This window comes from Microtus oregoni, unplaced genomic scaffold, assembly GCF_018167655.1.
Source record: "Microtus oregoni isolate MIOR12 unplaced genomic scaffold, Mior012 000019F_ref0000042, whole genome shotgun sequence".
Taxonomy (NCBI): Eukaryota; Metazoa; Chordata; class Mammalia; order Rodentia; family Cricetidae; genus Microtus; species Microtus oregoni.
Genome location: NW_024543078.1, coordinates 11,127,125 through 11,143,594, shown reverse-complemented (window position 1 = coordinate 11,143,594; position 16,470 = coordinate 11,127,125). Strand labels below are relative to the sequence as shown.

The window sequence follows — 16,470 nt, the reverse complement described above, 5'->3', positions numbered from 1 at the left end:
CTGCACCACACGGCAGCGACTTGTCGCCGGCGTACCCGAAGCCGTAGTGCCATTTCGGGGCCACTCGGGGCCCAGCGCGCAAGCGTCACACCGCCTCCTGGCCCCGCCCCCTCCACGTGCAGCGCACACTTCGCGCCGCTCGACCGAGCTCGCCTCGCGCCTTCCTCCCTCCCTCCGCCCGTCCCCTACGGCGCCTGCTTCCTATTGGCTGACGGCTTCGTCGCTCGGCCTGCAGCCTGGCGGGCCCCCACCAGTACGGAAGTCCCGCCCCGCGCGCGGCTGTCCGGTTTTCCGATAGGCTCGGCGGCGTGTCTGTTGGCGAGGCCGGGCCCGAGTCGGCCGCTGGGGGCCCGCGGTCGCTGAGCGGCCCGGGCTGGCGGCGGTTTCCGGTTCAGCGCGGCTGGCGGGCGGGCGGGCGGCCCGGAGCGGCGGCGGCGGTGGCGCCCGACAGACAATGAGGGCGGTGGGGCGGCGCTGAGCGGCGGCGGCGGGAGCGACGCGGGCCCGGGGGCGGGGCGGGCGCCAGCCATGGACAATCAGGTGAGAAGCCGCCGCCCGGGACCGGCCTCCTGTGGCGCGGCAGCCGGCCCTGCCCGCACACAGCCCCGCGCGCGCTCGATGTGCGCGTGCACGGCCCGATTCTCCCCTCCCCCCTTCACCGCGACCCCGGGACGACCCTCCCCCATCGCCATATCGGGGCGCCCTTCCCCCATCGCGACCCCACGCGCCCCTCCCCCACCGCGACCCCAGGTCTGCTACGGAACCCCCTGGGGGCATTCCAGCACCCCAGTGACATCCACTCCACCCCGGAGAACCCTTTTCTTGAGTGGGGAATCTACATCGCTCTGGAGCCGCCACGGCATCTTGGGCAACACAGCCTGGCCCAGAGCCCCCTGAGACACCCTTTAGAACCCCTTGGGCACCACTCCGGACCTCAGGGCTACAGCACTCTGGGAAACTCCATTTCGTTTCAGAGGTCCCGGAGGCATGCCTTAGAACCCCAGTGTACACACAGACTCCCGAGGCGCCTCTCAGGATCCCAGGGCTTTAGCACCCTGGCCATCCCAGCCTGTTCGGAACCCTTTGGGATTCCCCCTTGGAGCTTTAGTGCTACCATAGCACCCTGGGGATTCCCCCGCCGGGTCCACAACTCTCCAGGAAGACTTGGAACCCTATAGCCACCCACAGCACCTTAGGGGTCCTATTCTGGTTCAGAATCCTCAGGAATCCTTTGGCGTCCATCAGAATTCCAGAGCCACCCAGGCTGTCTGGGAACCCCTGGGTACTCGCAGTTCCTGTGGATCAAAACCTAGGCAGACTCCCCTCAGAGAACTCCAGTGCATCCCACAGCCCCTGGCACCCTTGTCTGGCCCAGAACCCTTGGAAACATGTCTCAGAGCTCCAGTGGAACTTCCAGCCTCTGGCATCCCAGCGTGGCTCTGAACCTGTGGAGACTCGAGTAAAGCGTCCAGGAACTCTCGGTCTGCCCAAATCCCCTTTCATACCCTTACATGCCACACACTTCCCCATATCTGGCCCTCCCTCTGCAGAGGGAATTCTTCCTGAACCTGTGGCCCTAGGCTTCCCAAACTCCATGAACCTCCAAACAGGTACTTGTGTACCAGTTGGCCCCAAATGTTTTGAATGTTTCTTGCCCCAGTTAGACCTGCTCCCAACTGAGATACTACTTCAGGCCACGTCCCCATTCTTCTGCATAGCCTGCCCCTGCTCTCCTACCCCTGTGCACATGACTGCCTCCGGGAACTGACTTCTGCTGCCCCATTGACCCACCCTGCTGCCCACCCTCCTCTGTGCCCAGTGCTGAAGGGTGGCACCTTCCTTCAGACACAGACCAAGGGCAGTCTCTGCTCTTATCTGGTACCCCACAAGCTCTTCAGATCCCTAAGATTCCTGTTACGTCCCTTGGGTTTGGCCACCATTGCTCCTGGACCTGTTTTAAGACTGTCCAGTGATCCTAGTGCAGCTTTGTTCTCCATCTGACTGTGTGATCTCGGGCCAGCCGTGCTGTACCATCTTTCCTTCCCCCTACCCCACCCCTCCCCTCACACTCCCATCGCTTGTCAGCCTCACCTAGCCACAGGTGGATTCCCCAGGCTCCCACTGGCAGCCCTCCCACTTGGTAACCAGTGCTGCTGTTGGTTCCTGAGTCCCTTCTGGCCCCTGTGCCGGTATCATCCAGATCTCACCAAGTGAGCTCCTCCCCATCTTCAAATTACTCCCACCAGGGTCACATCTCCCCCTTCCTTCCCAAGCCCGAGTTTTCAGGGGCGCTCGTCCTGGGAAGGTATGGGGCTGTGGGGGTGGCAGCTGATGGCTTCCTCTGCTGTTCGCAAGGGCAGGTTGGGGCATTCCTGACTGCTGGCGCCATGAAGGCGGCTTTGTCTGGTTTGGCCATGTGGCTGTGTAGTTTCAGATGCATGGGCCAGGGACCTTCCTGTGTCCCACTATCCAAGGGCAGGTCGCAGGTGCCATCACTCTTGGATCTGGTGTGTTTGGCTTTCTGCTAGCGAACAGACTGCTTTGCAAGCCTGCTTGCTACCTGGGCTCTTCCTTGATTGAATCACACGCAAAGTCTCTGTCCCTTCAGCACCCTCTGCACTCAAAAGTGCAGGGCATGGCCTCTGTCCCTACCAGAGTCTCCACCAGAGATTGGAGGCCATTCCCTCTGTGATGTGCTGGGTGCTGTCACTTCATGGCTGGGATGCTGAGTAAAGGTGGCAGTCTCAGGGGCAGTGGGGAAAAGGTTCCTCTCAGCCTGAGCTCAGCTGTGACTATAGCTGCTTTTAGCTTTTAGCCAAGTAACGTGAAAAATTGAGACTTCAGGTCCCAGGCAGCCACCATGACTGAGCACCTGGCCATCCCGGAGGCTGTCCAGACAGGACCCTGCCGTCAGAAATGCTCTGGTGGCTCTGAGCTGGGTTGTTGGTCTGCAATGTCATCTGCCCTTCCTTCTCTGCCAGCTCCAGAGAACCCAGCAGCTGCCCCCATTGCAGCTGGGAGACCTGTGTGGGGAGTGCAGGGCTGTACCCTGCAGGGAAGCAGTGGGCTGGACACTGGGTGCTGACTCTGAGGTCAGTGCAGAGGCAAGCACATAAGTCGTAGTTTGCTTTTTCCTCTGGGCTTCTTGCTTCTCTTATGGATAGGAAGGCCGGGAAAGTGTCTGAGATGTTCCCTTCGTGCCACCCTGTCCCCTCCAGTGCTGTCTGTTGTATTGGATTTCTGTGCTGAGCAGGGCCATGGCCAGGACTGCTAGTCACCTTGGGGATGGATGGAATGGAATTGGTTTGTTGGGTACAATGCTGGAAAATGGGAAGGGTCTGAGAGTCCAGTGGGATTCCCCAGCAGACAGCTAGAGAGGGTGTCAGCATCCAGTGTTCCTGATCCCCAAAGAACCTGGGAGCCCCCTTCCCAGAGTCACAGACCTGGCCTCAGAAGGGGTGCAGTGTGGCCGCAGGTGGCACACAGGCCCACAGCCTGGCTGTGCTGCACACCAGGAGCAGAGACTTGGCTCAGGTGGGGAGGTTGGGACAGTCGGAGCCAGCATCTTTTCCTGATGTCCTGAGTGTTACTGCCTCTCCATAGGAGGCTGTGGGTAAGGTGCTGGAGCTGGAGCCACATCCCTGGTCCTCTGAAGCTAGTCTCAGGCTTTCTTACTCTGCTTTGCAGGGGTGAGGGGCCTGGACTGGGATTGCCGACAGTTGAAACACCCCTGCCCAGGGCTGTTGTCCACATCCCTAGGAGACACATGGTGTCTGTCCTAGTGTTGTGGACACTCCCCATCTGTCTTCAGTACCAGGCATATCCATGTGGATAGCACACCTCTTCCTTCCCAGCCTCTTCTCGTCCCTCTGTTTTGAGCCTTGTGCCCTTTCAGAAGGGGTGACAGTGGTTGGCGCACGGGGCCAGAGCTGCTGATTAGATTGATTTATTTATTTATTTTTGGCTGTCCTCCAGACTCATCTTGTCTTTTAGTCCGGTGCTTTTCGCTTTAGTGATCATCTTAGGGCACCTGCTTCCCCTGGAGCCCTGTCTGGGATTAGAGGGACAAGGTTCTAGAGAGTTCAGTTGACTTGGTCTTGTGTCACCGATGCTCTGTGGGGTCCTGGGTCTGGGTTCTGGCTCCTTCCCCATCTGTGTGTGTTGACCTTGCTATGGGGCGGGCCTGACGTTTTTTCTTATTAAAGGGGAGAGCCAGGTACATACCAAGGTACTGGCTCCAGGAGCCAGGTGATAGGTGTAATTACACCATAGGGTAACATGTGAATTCCCAGAGGAAAGGGCATTTGTTACAAAGAATTCCCTTCAGAAATCCGGTGAAAGCCTATAGGAAAATTAACAGCTAATGACTGCCTCCTGGGCCCCAGCTGGGCTGGGTGTTTGGATGTGATAGAAGTAGATAGGTGGGAGCAGACAGATGGGTGGATGCGGTGGGTGAATGAATGGATTGGTAGGTGGATGGGTGGATTGGAGGATATGTGAATGTATGGTGGGTTAATAGATGGATGGGTGGATGGCTGGATTTGGAATCACACAGACCTGTGAAATGCGATATGTTGGCCCTTTGCCCATCCACACCTAGAGAGAGCAGTCTCTCTCAGGAAAGCCCCACGTGCTGGTTGCGTGGTGGCTGGATTGGGATTCTAGATCTGAATGCCCTCTGCCAGTTGGCTTGGCAGCATGAAGCCTCCAGCCCAAGCTTAACTGTCCCCAGATGGCACTCTGAGCCTTCAGGCCACTGCATCCCTTGGCTTCTGATCTCCAGCAGCAGGATGAGTGACACTTTCCTGGGCAGGTCCTGGGTTTCCTGGGTGCAGGCAGCAGGGTCGCTTTAGTTCCCAGTTCTGGGTTGTGCAGAGGCATCCATGCAACAAGTGCTCACAGTGCACAGGACCTTCTAGGGCAAGGCAGCGTGAGGAGAGCTGTGCTGGCTGTGGGAGTGCCGTTTGCATCAGCACCGCTCCTGGAGGACCAGCTGCTCGCTTTGCTCAAGTGTGGCTCTGCTTCTGCTGGGCTCAAGGGTTCCAGGTAGAGGACAGCAAGGAGGGGCCTGTGCGGTAATGGCCCCTGGGTGGCTGGGGCTCAACTCAAGCTGCTGCAGCTTCAAGTTCCTTTCTCATGTTGGTGGTACAGGTCCTGTGCTGCCCCACTACTGTTGTAATAGGAGCGGCGGGGCTGCATCCCCAGCACCCTGCCGCCCACATGGCTAGCTCTAGCTTATTCCCCGAAATAATTCCACAGAAACCGTATTCTTTTAAACACCGCTTGTCCCATTATATCTAGCCTTTTCTCGGCTAACTCTCGCACCTGGACTAGCCCATTTCTTATAATCTGTGTAGCCCACGAGCTGGCTTACCAGAAATGATCTTAACCTGCGTCTGCCTGGAGTGGGAGAATCATGGCGACTCCTCGACTCAGCTTCTTTCGCCCAGCATTCTGTTCTGTTTACTCCGCCTACCTAAGGGTTGGCCTATCAAATGGGTCTAGGCAGTTTCTTTATTAATAAGAAATCACTCCCACATCACACTACCACTATTTTTGGAAAGTTGTGGCCTCTCAGGGTCCAGCTCAGGAAGGACAAAGATGGTTAGGTATGGGAGACTGGGACGCTGCTGGTCCAGACTGTGGCGTCCTCGGCTAGGGGTGTTGTGGCTCCAGTTGACACCGGCCCCTTGGGCATCACTGTCATCAGCCAGTGCTTTGGGCACAGTCTACCACAGCCTTGAAACCTCCTGTTTACTTTGGCTTGTGCCGTGAAGTTCTGGCATCTGTGTCCCCAGCTCCGATGGAACTGTGGTCATTTGTTCTTTCGCAGTAGCCACTGTGCTGCCTGTGCTGTGACCCAACTGGGAACCCCATGTCACCAGTACTGTCAGACAGCTGGCCCAGAGCTCAACTGCAAGTTGTAGATTGAGGGAGACAGGCCCACAGCAGACCGAAATTCCAAAGTGGCTCAGAGAGTAGGGTCACCAGTGTTTATGAGTCCAGGGAGCCTCCAGCCAGCAGTGGCCCTATTGATCACAAATGGCTGGGGTGCTTTCAGTATTGCTCCAGAGTCAGGTTGAACATTCTCCATCCTGTGCTCAGTGTGTCCACACAGGCATCCATGTAACACAGGCTGGTCCTCTGCTGAGTCACTGGCAGGCACCAGATCCAGCTATGTGTGTCTAGGAGTTGATGTGTAGTTCCCCTGGATGTCCCCAGTACTTGCTCTCCCCTCCTTGCAGAGTTGCAGCCCTGCCCCCTTGTCCCAGAGATAGGTCTCTGCACTTAGGTCCAGCTGCTTTCTCCTGCCAGTCCTCCATTCCCTTTCTCCAGCCTCTACCCCACTCACCATTTGTGGTCGAGCACGTCTTTCAGGTGGCCCTGCCTTTACTCACTCCCTCGCATCTCCTACCTGCCTGCCCTCTTGCCAGCCCTCCAATAGACCTAGAACCATGGAGCTTTTCGTAAGAAACCAAAGGATGCTTGTCTTGGCAGAGATCTGAGTACACAGATTCTGGAGGGCTATGTGGTCAGGTGTTGGGAGAGGAGTTGGGGCATAGGTGGGACCTCTAGGGTCTGGGACCCTGGAGAGGGCTAGCAGAGACCAGTGTGTGGAGTTCCTGGCAGGCAGCCTGGACCTCCTGCCTGATTGTCTTGCTTATCTAGGTAGAGCACTTAGCAAGCCAGCTTAGCCTGGGTAACTGTGGGGTCAGACGGGAGAGAAAGAGATCCCAGCTCTCAGCTGCCAAAGGTTGGGGAATTCAAGGCCAGCCTGGGCTGCATAGGGAGACCTTGTCTTTAAAAAAAGGCTGGGGTAAAGATGGGTGTGGTGGTGCATACCTTCAATCCCCGCAGGCGGACCTCTGAGTTTGAGGCCAGTCTGGTCACAGAGTGAGTTCCAGAAACCCTGTTTTGGAAAACCAAAATAATAAATGTATAAATAAATAGAAGCCTAGGATAGCTAGTAGTGATAGCACATGATTATAATCCCAGCACTCAAGAGGGAGGAGGAGCTCTGAGTTCAGGGCTAGCCTGGTATAGAGAGGGTGAGTTCCAGGACAGCCAGGGCTACATAGAGAAACCTATCTGACCTAGCTGGTGGTGAGTGGAGGGAGAAGGCTAGGGTGGAGCATGGTGGTACATACCTTAAGTCTCACCCCTGCATCCAAGTCTGGTGTACAGGGCAGGTTCTAGGCTAGCCAGGGTTCCATAGTGAGATCCTGTCTCAAAAATCAATGTCTAGGGAGCGCCTGGTGCTGTAGCCCAGTGATACAGTGCTTGCCTATCATGCATTAAAGCCTTTGTTCAATACCCAGTACACAACACAACCCCCCCCCCCGCAAAAAAAAAGAAAGTTCTCTTTGGGCTGAAGGGGTGGCTCAGTAAAGAGTAAAAACTAGATGTAGTGTGTATTCGTGATTCCAGCCTTGGGGGGCTGGAGAAACTCAGTTGTTAAGAGCACTTGCTACTGCTGCAGAGGGCTGGAGTTGGGTTCCCAGCATCCTCAGGATGACTGACAAACACCTATAACAGCAGTTCTAGGGGACCTGGTTCCCTCTTCTGACCTCCCCCGGTCCCTAGCCCCGCACACACAAATACACAGATAAACACGTAAATAAAGTAAAAATAGATCTTAAAAAAGGTAAATAGTATTGCTGAGGTGTCGTTCAAAGCTGTCCACTATTTCCATGTATACACACATGTTCACCCACCTATGCACATACACTACATTAAAGACTTAAAAAGGCTGAGGAGATAGCTCATTGGCTAAAACACTCACTGTGCAAGTATGAAGGTGGAGTTGAGCTCCCAGCACTCATATCAGAGGCAGACCAGTGCTGGGGAGGCAGAGGTCTCATGGCCTGTTTGTCTGGCTTTCTGTTGCTGGGGTAAACACCATGGCCAAAGATAGCTGGGGCAGGAAAGGAAGGGTTGATTTTGCCAACCTCACAATCACAGCCCATCTCGGAGGGAAATTGACGCCTGTTCCCCGTGCTTTCCTTAGTTCTGCTTTTTTATACGTCCCAGGACCACCTGCCCATGGTGGACTGGGCACTCACATGTCAATCATTAATCAAGAAACACCACAGGCCAATCCAATAGAAGCCTTTTCTCAACTGAACTTCCCTGTTCAGAAGACTCTGGCTTATGTCAGGTTTTTAAAAACTAAGACCACCTGAGCAAACTAGCAACATGTAATAGCCAGACAAACGTGCTCTTGGCTCAGGCAAGAGGCCCTTCATCGATGTATAAGGTGGAGAATGGTGGGGAAGAACCCAGTGTCAACTTTGGGCCTGTGCACACCACTCACACACATACACGCACGTGTGCACAAATAATGTGCCTAGAGAGGGTTTTCCGTGTTGCAGACATTCTAGTTGATTGCCTTTTGGAGGTGGCCCTGCCCTTGTGTTGGGAATCTCTTGGAGTTTAGTGTCTTTGCATTTACTTTGGGGCTGGCCTGAGCCACCTGGGGTTTCAGGATCCCTTGTCATACACCTTCAGGAGTGGGGAGAATGAGAGCGCTCCCTCAGGAGCTGCTGTGCTGGCTAGGCCGGCACTGTGGGCCCTTCAGCTGAGGACCTAGCTGTGCTCTGTGAGGTCCAAGTGGTCAGCAGGGGCCACAGAGCCTGTGGGAGGTGACCAGGGAAAACTGCCCTGTGGAGAGGACCTTTCTGTCCTCTTAGTGATGAATCAGCTGGGATGTCCATGGAGTTGAAGGGGCCACAGCTGCTATGCTGGTGGGAGGAGCCAGGACCTGCGCCCTTTCTCATGCTGAGAGTGTAGTACCTGTGTATTTGCATCCTGGAAGCACACAGAAGCTCCCACAGCCAGCATTGACAGTGTCCCGGAGGCCAGAGTGCAGGGTAGCAGTGTGTAACTCTGCCTCCATGCTGACCTGGCCCTGCCTCTCTCTCTCTCTCCCCCTCAGTGCACTGTCCAGGTGAAGTTAGAGCTGGGGCACCGTGCCCAGCTGCGCAAGAAGCCCACCACTGAGGGCTTCACCCATGACTGGATGGTCTTCGTACGTGGCCCTGAGCAGTGTGACATCCAGCACTTCGTGGAGAAGGTCATCTTCCGACTGCATGACAGCTTCCCCAAACCCAAGCGTGGTGAGTGCCCTTTCCTTGGTCCTCCCTACCAGTGTCCCTCCAATTCTAGCCTGGTGGTGTGACTAGTGACTGCTCCGCCCACTCATGGGAACTGGAATAGCCAAGAACCAGCCCAGGCCAGAAGCAGTCAGGGTTATGGTTTAAGGATTCTGAGGGTCTTGCTGGGTAGACAAACCACTCTTAAGGGCAGCCCCATGCCCAGCAGTAGATGGCCAACACAAAATGAACTCAGTAGTATTTTGGGAGGGTCTTTTTTCCCTTTATCTTACAGTGCTTTGGGTCCCCCCCTTACAGATCTTTGGCTTATGTTACTTGTGGGATTTCTCTGTGTGTGAACGTGTATGTCTCAGCATCTGCAACTATTTCTTGTGCTTTCTCTTTAGCTCCTTTTTTTTCTTACTGTTTGCGTTTTTCTATTCTGGTTTGTTTGTTTTTGTTTTATTTTGTATTGTTGCTTTTAGATGCCTGTATTCTTATGAAAGAGGGGAAGAAAGGATGTGGATTTGGGTGGGTGGGGACGTTGTGGGGATCTGAGAGGGGTTGGGGGAGGGGAAACTAATCAGAATATAATGTATGAAAGAATCTATTTTCAATAAAAACCGTATACTCTTTAGGGTAGGATTACAGGCACTCCTATATCTACTGTCCTTGCACATGCATCTCTCTGGTACCGTTTCACCGAGGCTGCGGCACCTGCTTCCCATCACTCTTCTCCACATTTCCCGGGGGACAGTCTGTTGGGGTTTTTGATTAAAGGTGACTTTTCTGTGGAAAGTCGTCCTGGCAGACTTTGGCAGATGGTCTCTATCAAGTATGTGTGTAGGCTGGATCGCCTTCCGCGCTGCTCAAGCCGAGCACACTCCTGTCCTGCAGTGCATAGCACTTTTCTTTTTTGTGCTGTGTGATGGTGGAACACAGGTTTGCACTTCAGGTGGGTGCTTACAGCTGGGTTACACCCCAACTCCAAGGATGGTGGATTCTATGCAGGGGCTCCTCACTGGGGGGGATCAGCTACCAACAAATACTGTTTTCTTGGGTGTGTTAGTAATGGACAGAATGCTTTTCTGTAGTGAAGATCTATTCTTCAGATGGAGAGAGCTGTTCCCGGACCATTTACCTTCGACATTGCTATGTGGACTATAGCTCATGGATATTGACTATGGGCCCACAGTGGGTGACGGATGTCACATTGAAGGTTATGCTTGGGGCCAAGCACTTTTTTTTTTTTTTTTTTTTTTTTTTTGGTTTTTCGAGACAGGGTTTCTCTGTGGTTTTGGAGCCTGTGGTCTCGAACTCACAGAGATCCGCCTGCCTCTGCCTCCCAAGTGCTGGGATTAAAGGCATGCGCTACCACCGCCCGGCTTGGGGCCAAGCACTTCTAAGGGCAGTGGGGGTTTCTTTTTTCTGCTTTACTATTTTTTCTTTTTCTGACTTTGTGCTGTCCGTCATAATTCTCCCCCTGTGCTCATCTTCTCTATTTCTACCTGCCTTTCTTTTTCCTTCTCTTCAGGTACCATCTACTGACCTGCCTGCCACTTACCATTCCATCGCCCACCCACACCCACACATTTGTCACCACTCTCCTCACCCACCTAGCCAGCCACACAGCTATTCCCCATCCCTACCCGCCTGCCCACCCATCCATCCTTCTAGCCATCCACCCGTCTGCTTCCCTCATCGTCCCCCAGCACCTTGGTTTCCTCCATCTTAGAACATAGCAGGCATGGCTGCCTCGCATAGCAGGTGTTCGTGGACGTGTCAGACGGGCACCTACCTCCTGACAGCCCTCATAGGTGAGCAGTCAGCTCAGCGGTGCAAGCTGCCTGTCAACCTTTGTTTTAAAGTGAGGTCAGCTGGCTGCAGTGATGCATTCCCTGCAGCCTCTGTACTCTAGACGGTCATGCATTGATGGATATGCCTGGACTATACGATGAGGCCCTGTGTTGCTATCTAGGCTAGTCCTGCTCGTGCCCAGTGCCAAGCTCACATCAATTGCCCTGTCTGTGGGACTGGCATCTGCAGAGACCTGAGTCCTCCACAGTGTTTACTGAGTACACATAGCCTCTTTTCCATAGACTTGTCTCTCTAGGAACCTCCACAGTACTCTTGGGGTGGCTGCCCCTTACCCCACCATGGTTCTGCATTCATGCGCTTCCCCCTTCCAGAGTGTGTGTGGGGGGGGTGGATAGTGAGGCTGATTGTACAGATTGCAGCTCTGACTACGGATCGGGCTCAGGGTAGGGTCAGCTGGTTGTTCTCTGGACCCCACCTCTGACTTGAGGTGAGAGCACTTGAGGTCATTGCAGGGTCAGAAGGCAGGTGCTTTTCATCATTTGTGGTTCCCTGAGCCTCCTGAGTGCTGGAGTCACAGGTGCCCCACCCTGCCCCGCAGTGACATCTTCTGTGGCCTGGACTTGCTTTTTCCCTGGGTGTATTTGTCTGCCCTCCCTTCATCCTGTAGAGTTTGTGGTGCACTGCAACTACCCTCAGGCCTCCCTCACAAGACGTTCCTCTGTGCCCTCCACCTCTGCGCCCCTCCCACTCTGGGACCTTGGGGGACTTTTAATGAGGAGGTTGTTCCTAGTCAGCCCAGTGCCTCCATGACCACAAGCCTTGGCTCACTGGAAAGGCCATTGCCACCCAGTCACACCATGCTGGTGAGATTGGAGCTTTATTGTTAGTTTTTTTTTTCTTGAGCCTCTGCAGGCCTTGAACTAGCCCTGCAGCTGAAGATGACCTTGAACTCCTGACCTGCCTGCCTCTGCTGTTGGACTGCTGTGTGGTGACAGGTGTGAATACACCAGACTGCCACACCCAGGTTGTGGAGCCCAGGGCTTTATGCTCCTTGGGTAAAGACTATCAAGTGAGCCAGGCCCAACCTGTTGAGATAGGAAGTCACTGTGTCACCCAACTTGGCTTCAAACTTTGTGGCAATCAGCTTGAGCCACCACTGCCTGGTTCATGATTTTTTTAATTTTCTTGAGTCAGGGTCTTGGACCCCAGCCTAAACTGACTTCCAGTTTGTAGCTGAGAATGACCTTGAACTTGTACCTCTGACTCCTCTAGCTAGAATGCTGTGCTGGGAGCACAGCACAACCTAGCACAGCACAGCACAACATAGCACAGCACAGCACAACATAGCACAGCCTAACACAGCACAGCACAGCCTAACCCAGCACAGCCTAGCACAGCACAGCCTAGCACTCTCCACTTGAGCTCTAGGAACCTCCTCTCATTCCAGGGCAGCCAGGCTCATGTTTTAGCCATGCCCACTTTGCCTGGCAGTCCCACCTGCTTCCTTCTGGTTTGCACTCATGGTTGACTGAGGAGCCCAGCTCTAACCCCTGCTCCTGCTCACTGGCTTTCATGCTGTAGTGCCTGCCATGTACTTACCAAACAGCTGTCAGTCACCTGCGTTCTGCTGCTCCTGCTCACTTCGTGCCCAAGCAGCTTCCATTGAATTTACTCATCTTTAACATTGTATTTTTTTTAAATATTTATTTATTTATTATGTATACAATATTCTGTGTGTATGCCTGAAGGCCAGAAGAGGGCGCCAGACCTCTTTACAGATGGTTGTGAGCCACCATGTGGTTGCTGGGAATTGAACTCAGGACCGTTGGAAGAGCAGGCAATGCTCTTAACCACTGAGCCATCTCTCCAGCCCCTAACATTGTATTCTTTAAATATTTTACCAGTTTTACATTTCTCATTCTGTGTGTGTGCATGCGTGCATGCGTGTGTGCGTGTGTACCAGAGTGCAGGTGCTCCATTAGGTCAGAAGAAGGCATTGAATCCCCTGGGGCAGGAATTAAAGGTAGTTGTGAGGGTGCTGGGAACTGAACTGGGATTCTCTGCAAGATCTGTCATTTCTCCAGCTCCTTAAAAAAAAAAAAAATACGTTGATTAATTTCTTTTGTGTGTGTTGGGGGAGGGGTGCTCATGGTGCCTGTGTGAAGGTAGAAGACAGTGTTTTCTCTTCTACCATGTGGGTTCTAGGTCAGTTCCATGGCAGGCTCCTTTTCCTTCTGAGTCATCTTGCTAGTCCAGATTTCAGTTTCCTTTTTGCCTTGTGAGACTTTGTGGCACAGAGAGTCCCTGCAGAGCCCTGTCTGTCTCTGCTGGACACTGGAGGAGGGTGTGAAGTCTTTTCGGAACCTTAGACACACAGGAGGGCTTCTTCCTTTATGTGGGTGGGTTGAGATGCGAAAAAACTTGGAGAGATTCCCCCTGAGCAGCTAGTGACCTGGAGGTCAGAGACCCTGGGAACCCAGACCTCTCCTGCTGGGACGTGGCCTTTCATACACAAGACCTAAAGGTCCTGTTGAAAGGTGTTGGGATTAGAGTATGTGGGTAGGAATGAGGCTCAGTGGTGACTGTAAATGGAGATTTTCCTGTCCTGACTGCCCAGTCCCAAATAACCACTGATCGGCTGAATAGCTTAGGCTTATAATTAACTAGCTCTTATCACTGAACTTGTTTCTATTAACCTACATATTGCCACGTGGCTCGTGTCTTTACCTGTCTTCTAGCATGTCTGCTTCCTGTGCGGCTGACTGTCATCTCTCTTGACTCCACTCTCCTTCCCATCCCAGTTGACTTTCCTGCCTAACTTCCTGCCCATCTACTGGCCTGTCTGCTTTTTATTTTAACCAATGAGAGTAATATATATTCATAGTGTAGAAAAGGATTGTTCCAGCCGGGCGGTGATGGCGCACGCCTTTAATCTCAGCACTCGGGGGAGAGGCAGGCGGATCTCTGTGAGTTTGAGGCCAGCCTAGTCTACAAGAGCTAGTTCCAGGACAGGCTCCGAAGCTAGAGAAGCCCTGTCTCAAAAAACTAAAAGAAAGAAAAGAAAAGGGTTGTTCTCAGCAGGTAACAGGACTTTTCTTCTCTGCCCTCCATCTTGACATAGACCTCATTGAGAAGTGCTCTGAAGCTTTCAGACTGTCAGTGGGTTGGGCAGTGGAGAGTCTGGTTTGTTTTTCTTAGGAAGATATGGAGAGACTGGCTTGCCTTAGCTAGTGGCACGTGGTGGCTGCTTTCTGAACTGTTGTCTGTGGAGAGTCCTAGAGATGAGACTAAAGCAAAGCATCTTGTGACTTGGAAGGATGGAGCAAGATTTACACCCAGTGTGTGAGGAACACAGTACTGAGCTCTGGGGGGGGGCGGGGTGACTTTTGGTCATTGCTTGCTCAGTAGGACTGGGACCTAGGAACCAGTGCCTATCTTTGGAGAGTCTAAGAGTGGTGAAGTACCTTGCAGGTAGCTGGAGCTAGGAGATGGCCCCTGGGTTGGTAGAGAGCCACAGTGGGCACCATGAAGGGGAGCCAGGTGCAGGATTCAGGTGATAGATTGATTGGTTTGTTGGCTGATTGAGCAGAAGCTGCCCAGCAGGACCTGGTGCTAGACAATGCAGGGGTGGGTAACAGCAAAGAAACCCTACCTGCAGCACTTAGTGCACCGTGGGCCCATCTGGAGCTGTTGCCATGTTTGGAAGTTGACCAGAGAACAGCCTGGTGGCCTTGAATTGGGGGTGGGGTGGGGTGGGGGGAGCCAGGACTGAGGACCTTAGGAGAAACAGTGGGGGGACAGGCACCAAGACTGGGGACACTAGGAGAAACAGTGGGATGTGGTGCTTCAAGACTGAGGACACTAGGAAGAACAGTTCAGGTACCAGGAGGCCAAGGTATCTCCAGCAGGAAGCCTGTATGGGGAATGGAAGCCAGACTAGTGGGAACCAGGAATTGGGCCACCACCGTCAGTTCAAAGATGCTGCTCTCCCAGGAAAAAGCAAGGGTGGTGGTTGCTGCAGTGGCCCGTCTGACATTGTCCTAGCCCCTCTGCCCCAGGAACAAGGCGGTGAATGGAGAATGAGTGAACAAGCATAGGCATTGCTTTGTGGCTGTAGTGACTCATGTGTTGTCCCCAGGAAGTGCTGGTGCAGGTGTCCCCAAGCTACTGCTAGGGCAGGGAAACAGGGTAACCCTGGAGGAAACAGTGAGTGTGCTGCACAGCCCAGCCATGGCAGAGGAGGGAGAAGGGAGTCTTGGGCCTGCCTGTCCCATGCCTGCCCTGCAGCTCCAGTCCTGAGGAGCCACAGGCTAGCCCAGCCCTTGCAGTTGCCTGCCTGGGTCCCATGCAGAGTTGTCTGCCCAGTTTTGCCTTCAGGGGTCCCTAAGCCCCATAGGTCTTGCTAAGTCTCCACAGTCACACAAATTGTAGAAGGTCATTGTCATCTCCTTCTGACTCCTGCCGGCTCCCTGTCCCCCTTCATCTTCCTTTCTCCTTTCTCTTTTGCTTCCATGACTGCTGTCTTTGAGCAGCCTCACGTGGGCAGGGTGAATGGAGACTGGGTAGACAGTAGAGCAGGCTTTTCAGGCTGGTGTGTCTGAGGATCTTGGGGAGGTGCCCCTGAGCCCCTTGCCTGGCATTCCTGGTGCCAAGGTGCGTATCACTGGATGTGCCCTCTGTTGACCATGCAGAGACCCTGCCCTGCCTTCTTCCTGACCCCACTCTGCCCTGTCATTTCCCAGAAGCCCTGGCCTGGAGCGCCATTGTCCCTGGAGCCAGGTCTCCTGCAGAGCAGCCTGAGGGCCTGGAGGGGCTGTGGTGGGCTGATGGAAGATTTTTACTCTCTTTACAGTGTGCAAGGAGCCCCCCTACAAAGTGGAGGAATCGGGCTATGCAGGCTTCATCATGCTCATCGAAGTGTACTTCAAAAACAAGGTGAGAGACTGGGTGGGTGGGGGGTGGGAAGTACCTGTGACTATGGGTGGAGCAGGACAGTGTATGAAAGAAATGGGGTTAGGGGCAAGCACCTGTCAGCCCAGCTCAGAGGCTGAGGCAAGGATCATGGTCCCAGCCCACACTGCCTAGGGGGACACTGACAGGAAGAAAAGCAGAAGCAAAACCAGAGGTTGAGCTAGCTTCAGTCCCTATCAGCCCAGAGGAGCAAGTGGATCTTAGGCCACCTGATCTAAGGGAGCAGAGTGGGAATGAAGAAGGACACAGAAATCTCCAGTCCCGGGGCTGGAGAGATGGCTCAGAGGTTAACAGCATTGCCTGCTCTTCCAAAGGTCCTGAGTTCAATTCCCAGCAACCACATGGTGGCTCACAACCATCTGTAAAGAGGTCTGGCGCCCTCTTCTGGCCTTCAGGCATACACACAGACAGAATATTGTATACATAATAAATAAATATTAAAAAAAAAAAAAAGGAAGAAATCTCCAGTCCCGAAACAGAAATTGCATCCTGGGGGGGGGGGGGGGGAGGATATGAATGCAACTGAGCAGGAAGGCTGGACAGGGTGGGGAGATGTTTATGCACACAGTGTGACAGGGAGGCACATTTA

At 53.8% G+C, this 16,470-nt stretch overlaps 1 protein-coding gene across 3 annotated transcripts in view; it reads left to right on the top strand.

Moving 5' to 3' along the window:
* Positions 1–332: 332 nt before the first annotated feature.
* The window catches only part of Mllt1 (MLLT1 super elongation complex subunit), a 42,658-nt gene continuing 26,520 nt past the window's right edge, over positions 333–16,470 (top strand). For 2 of the 3 annotated variants that reach the window (XM_041669665.1, XM_041669664.1), the window contains exons 1-3: positions 333–540; positions 8,936–9,116; positions 15,763–15,845. In XM_041669665.1, coding sequence (XP_041525599.1) covers positions 529–540; positions 8,936–9,116; positions 15,763–15,845 — 276 coding nt within the window. In that variant the 5' untranslated portion in view covers positions 333–528. The remainder of the gene's footprint in view (positions 541–8,935; positions 9,117–15,762; positions 15,846–16,470) is intronic. The other variant, XM_041669666.1, reaches the window with a different exon arrangement.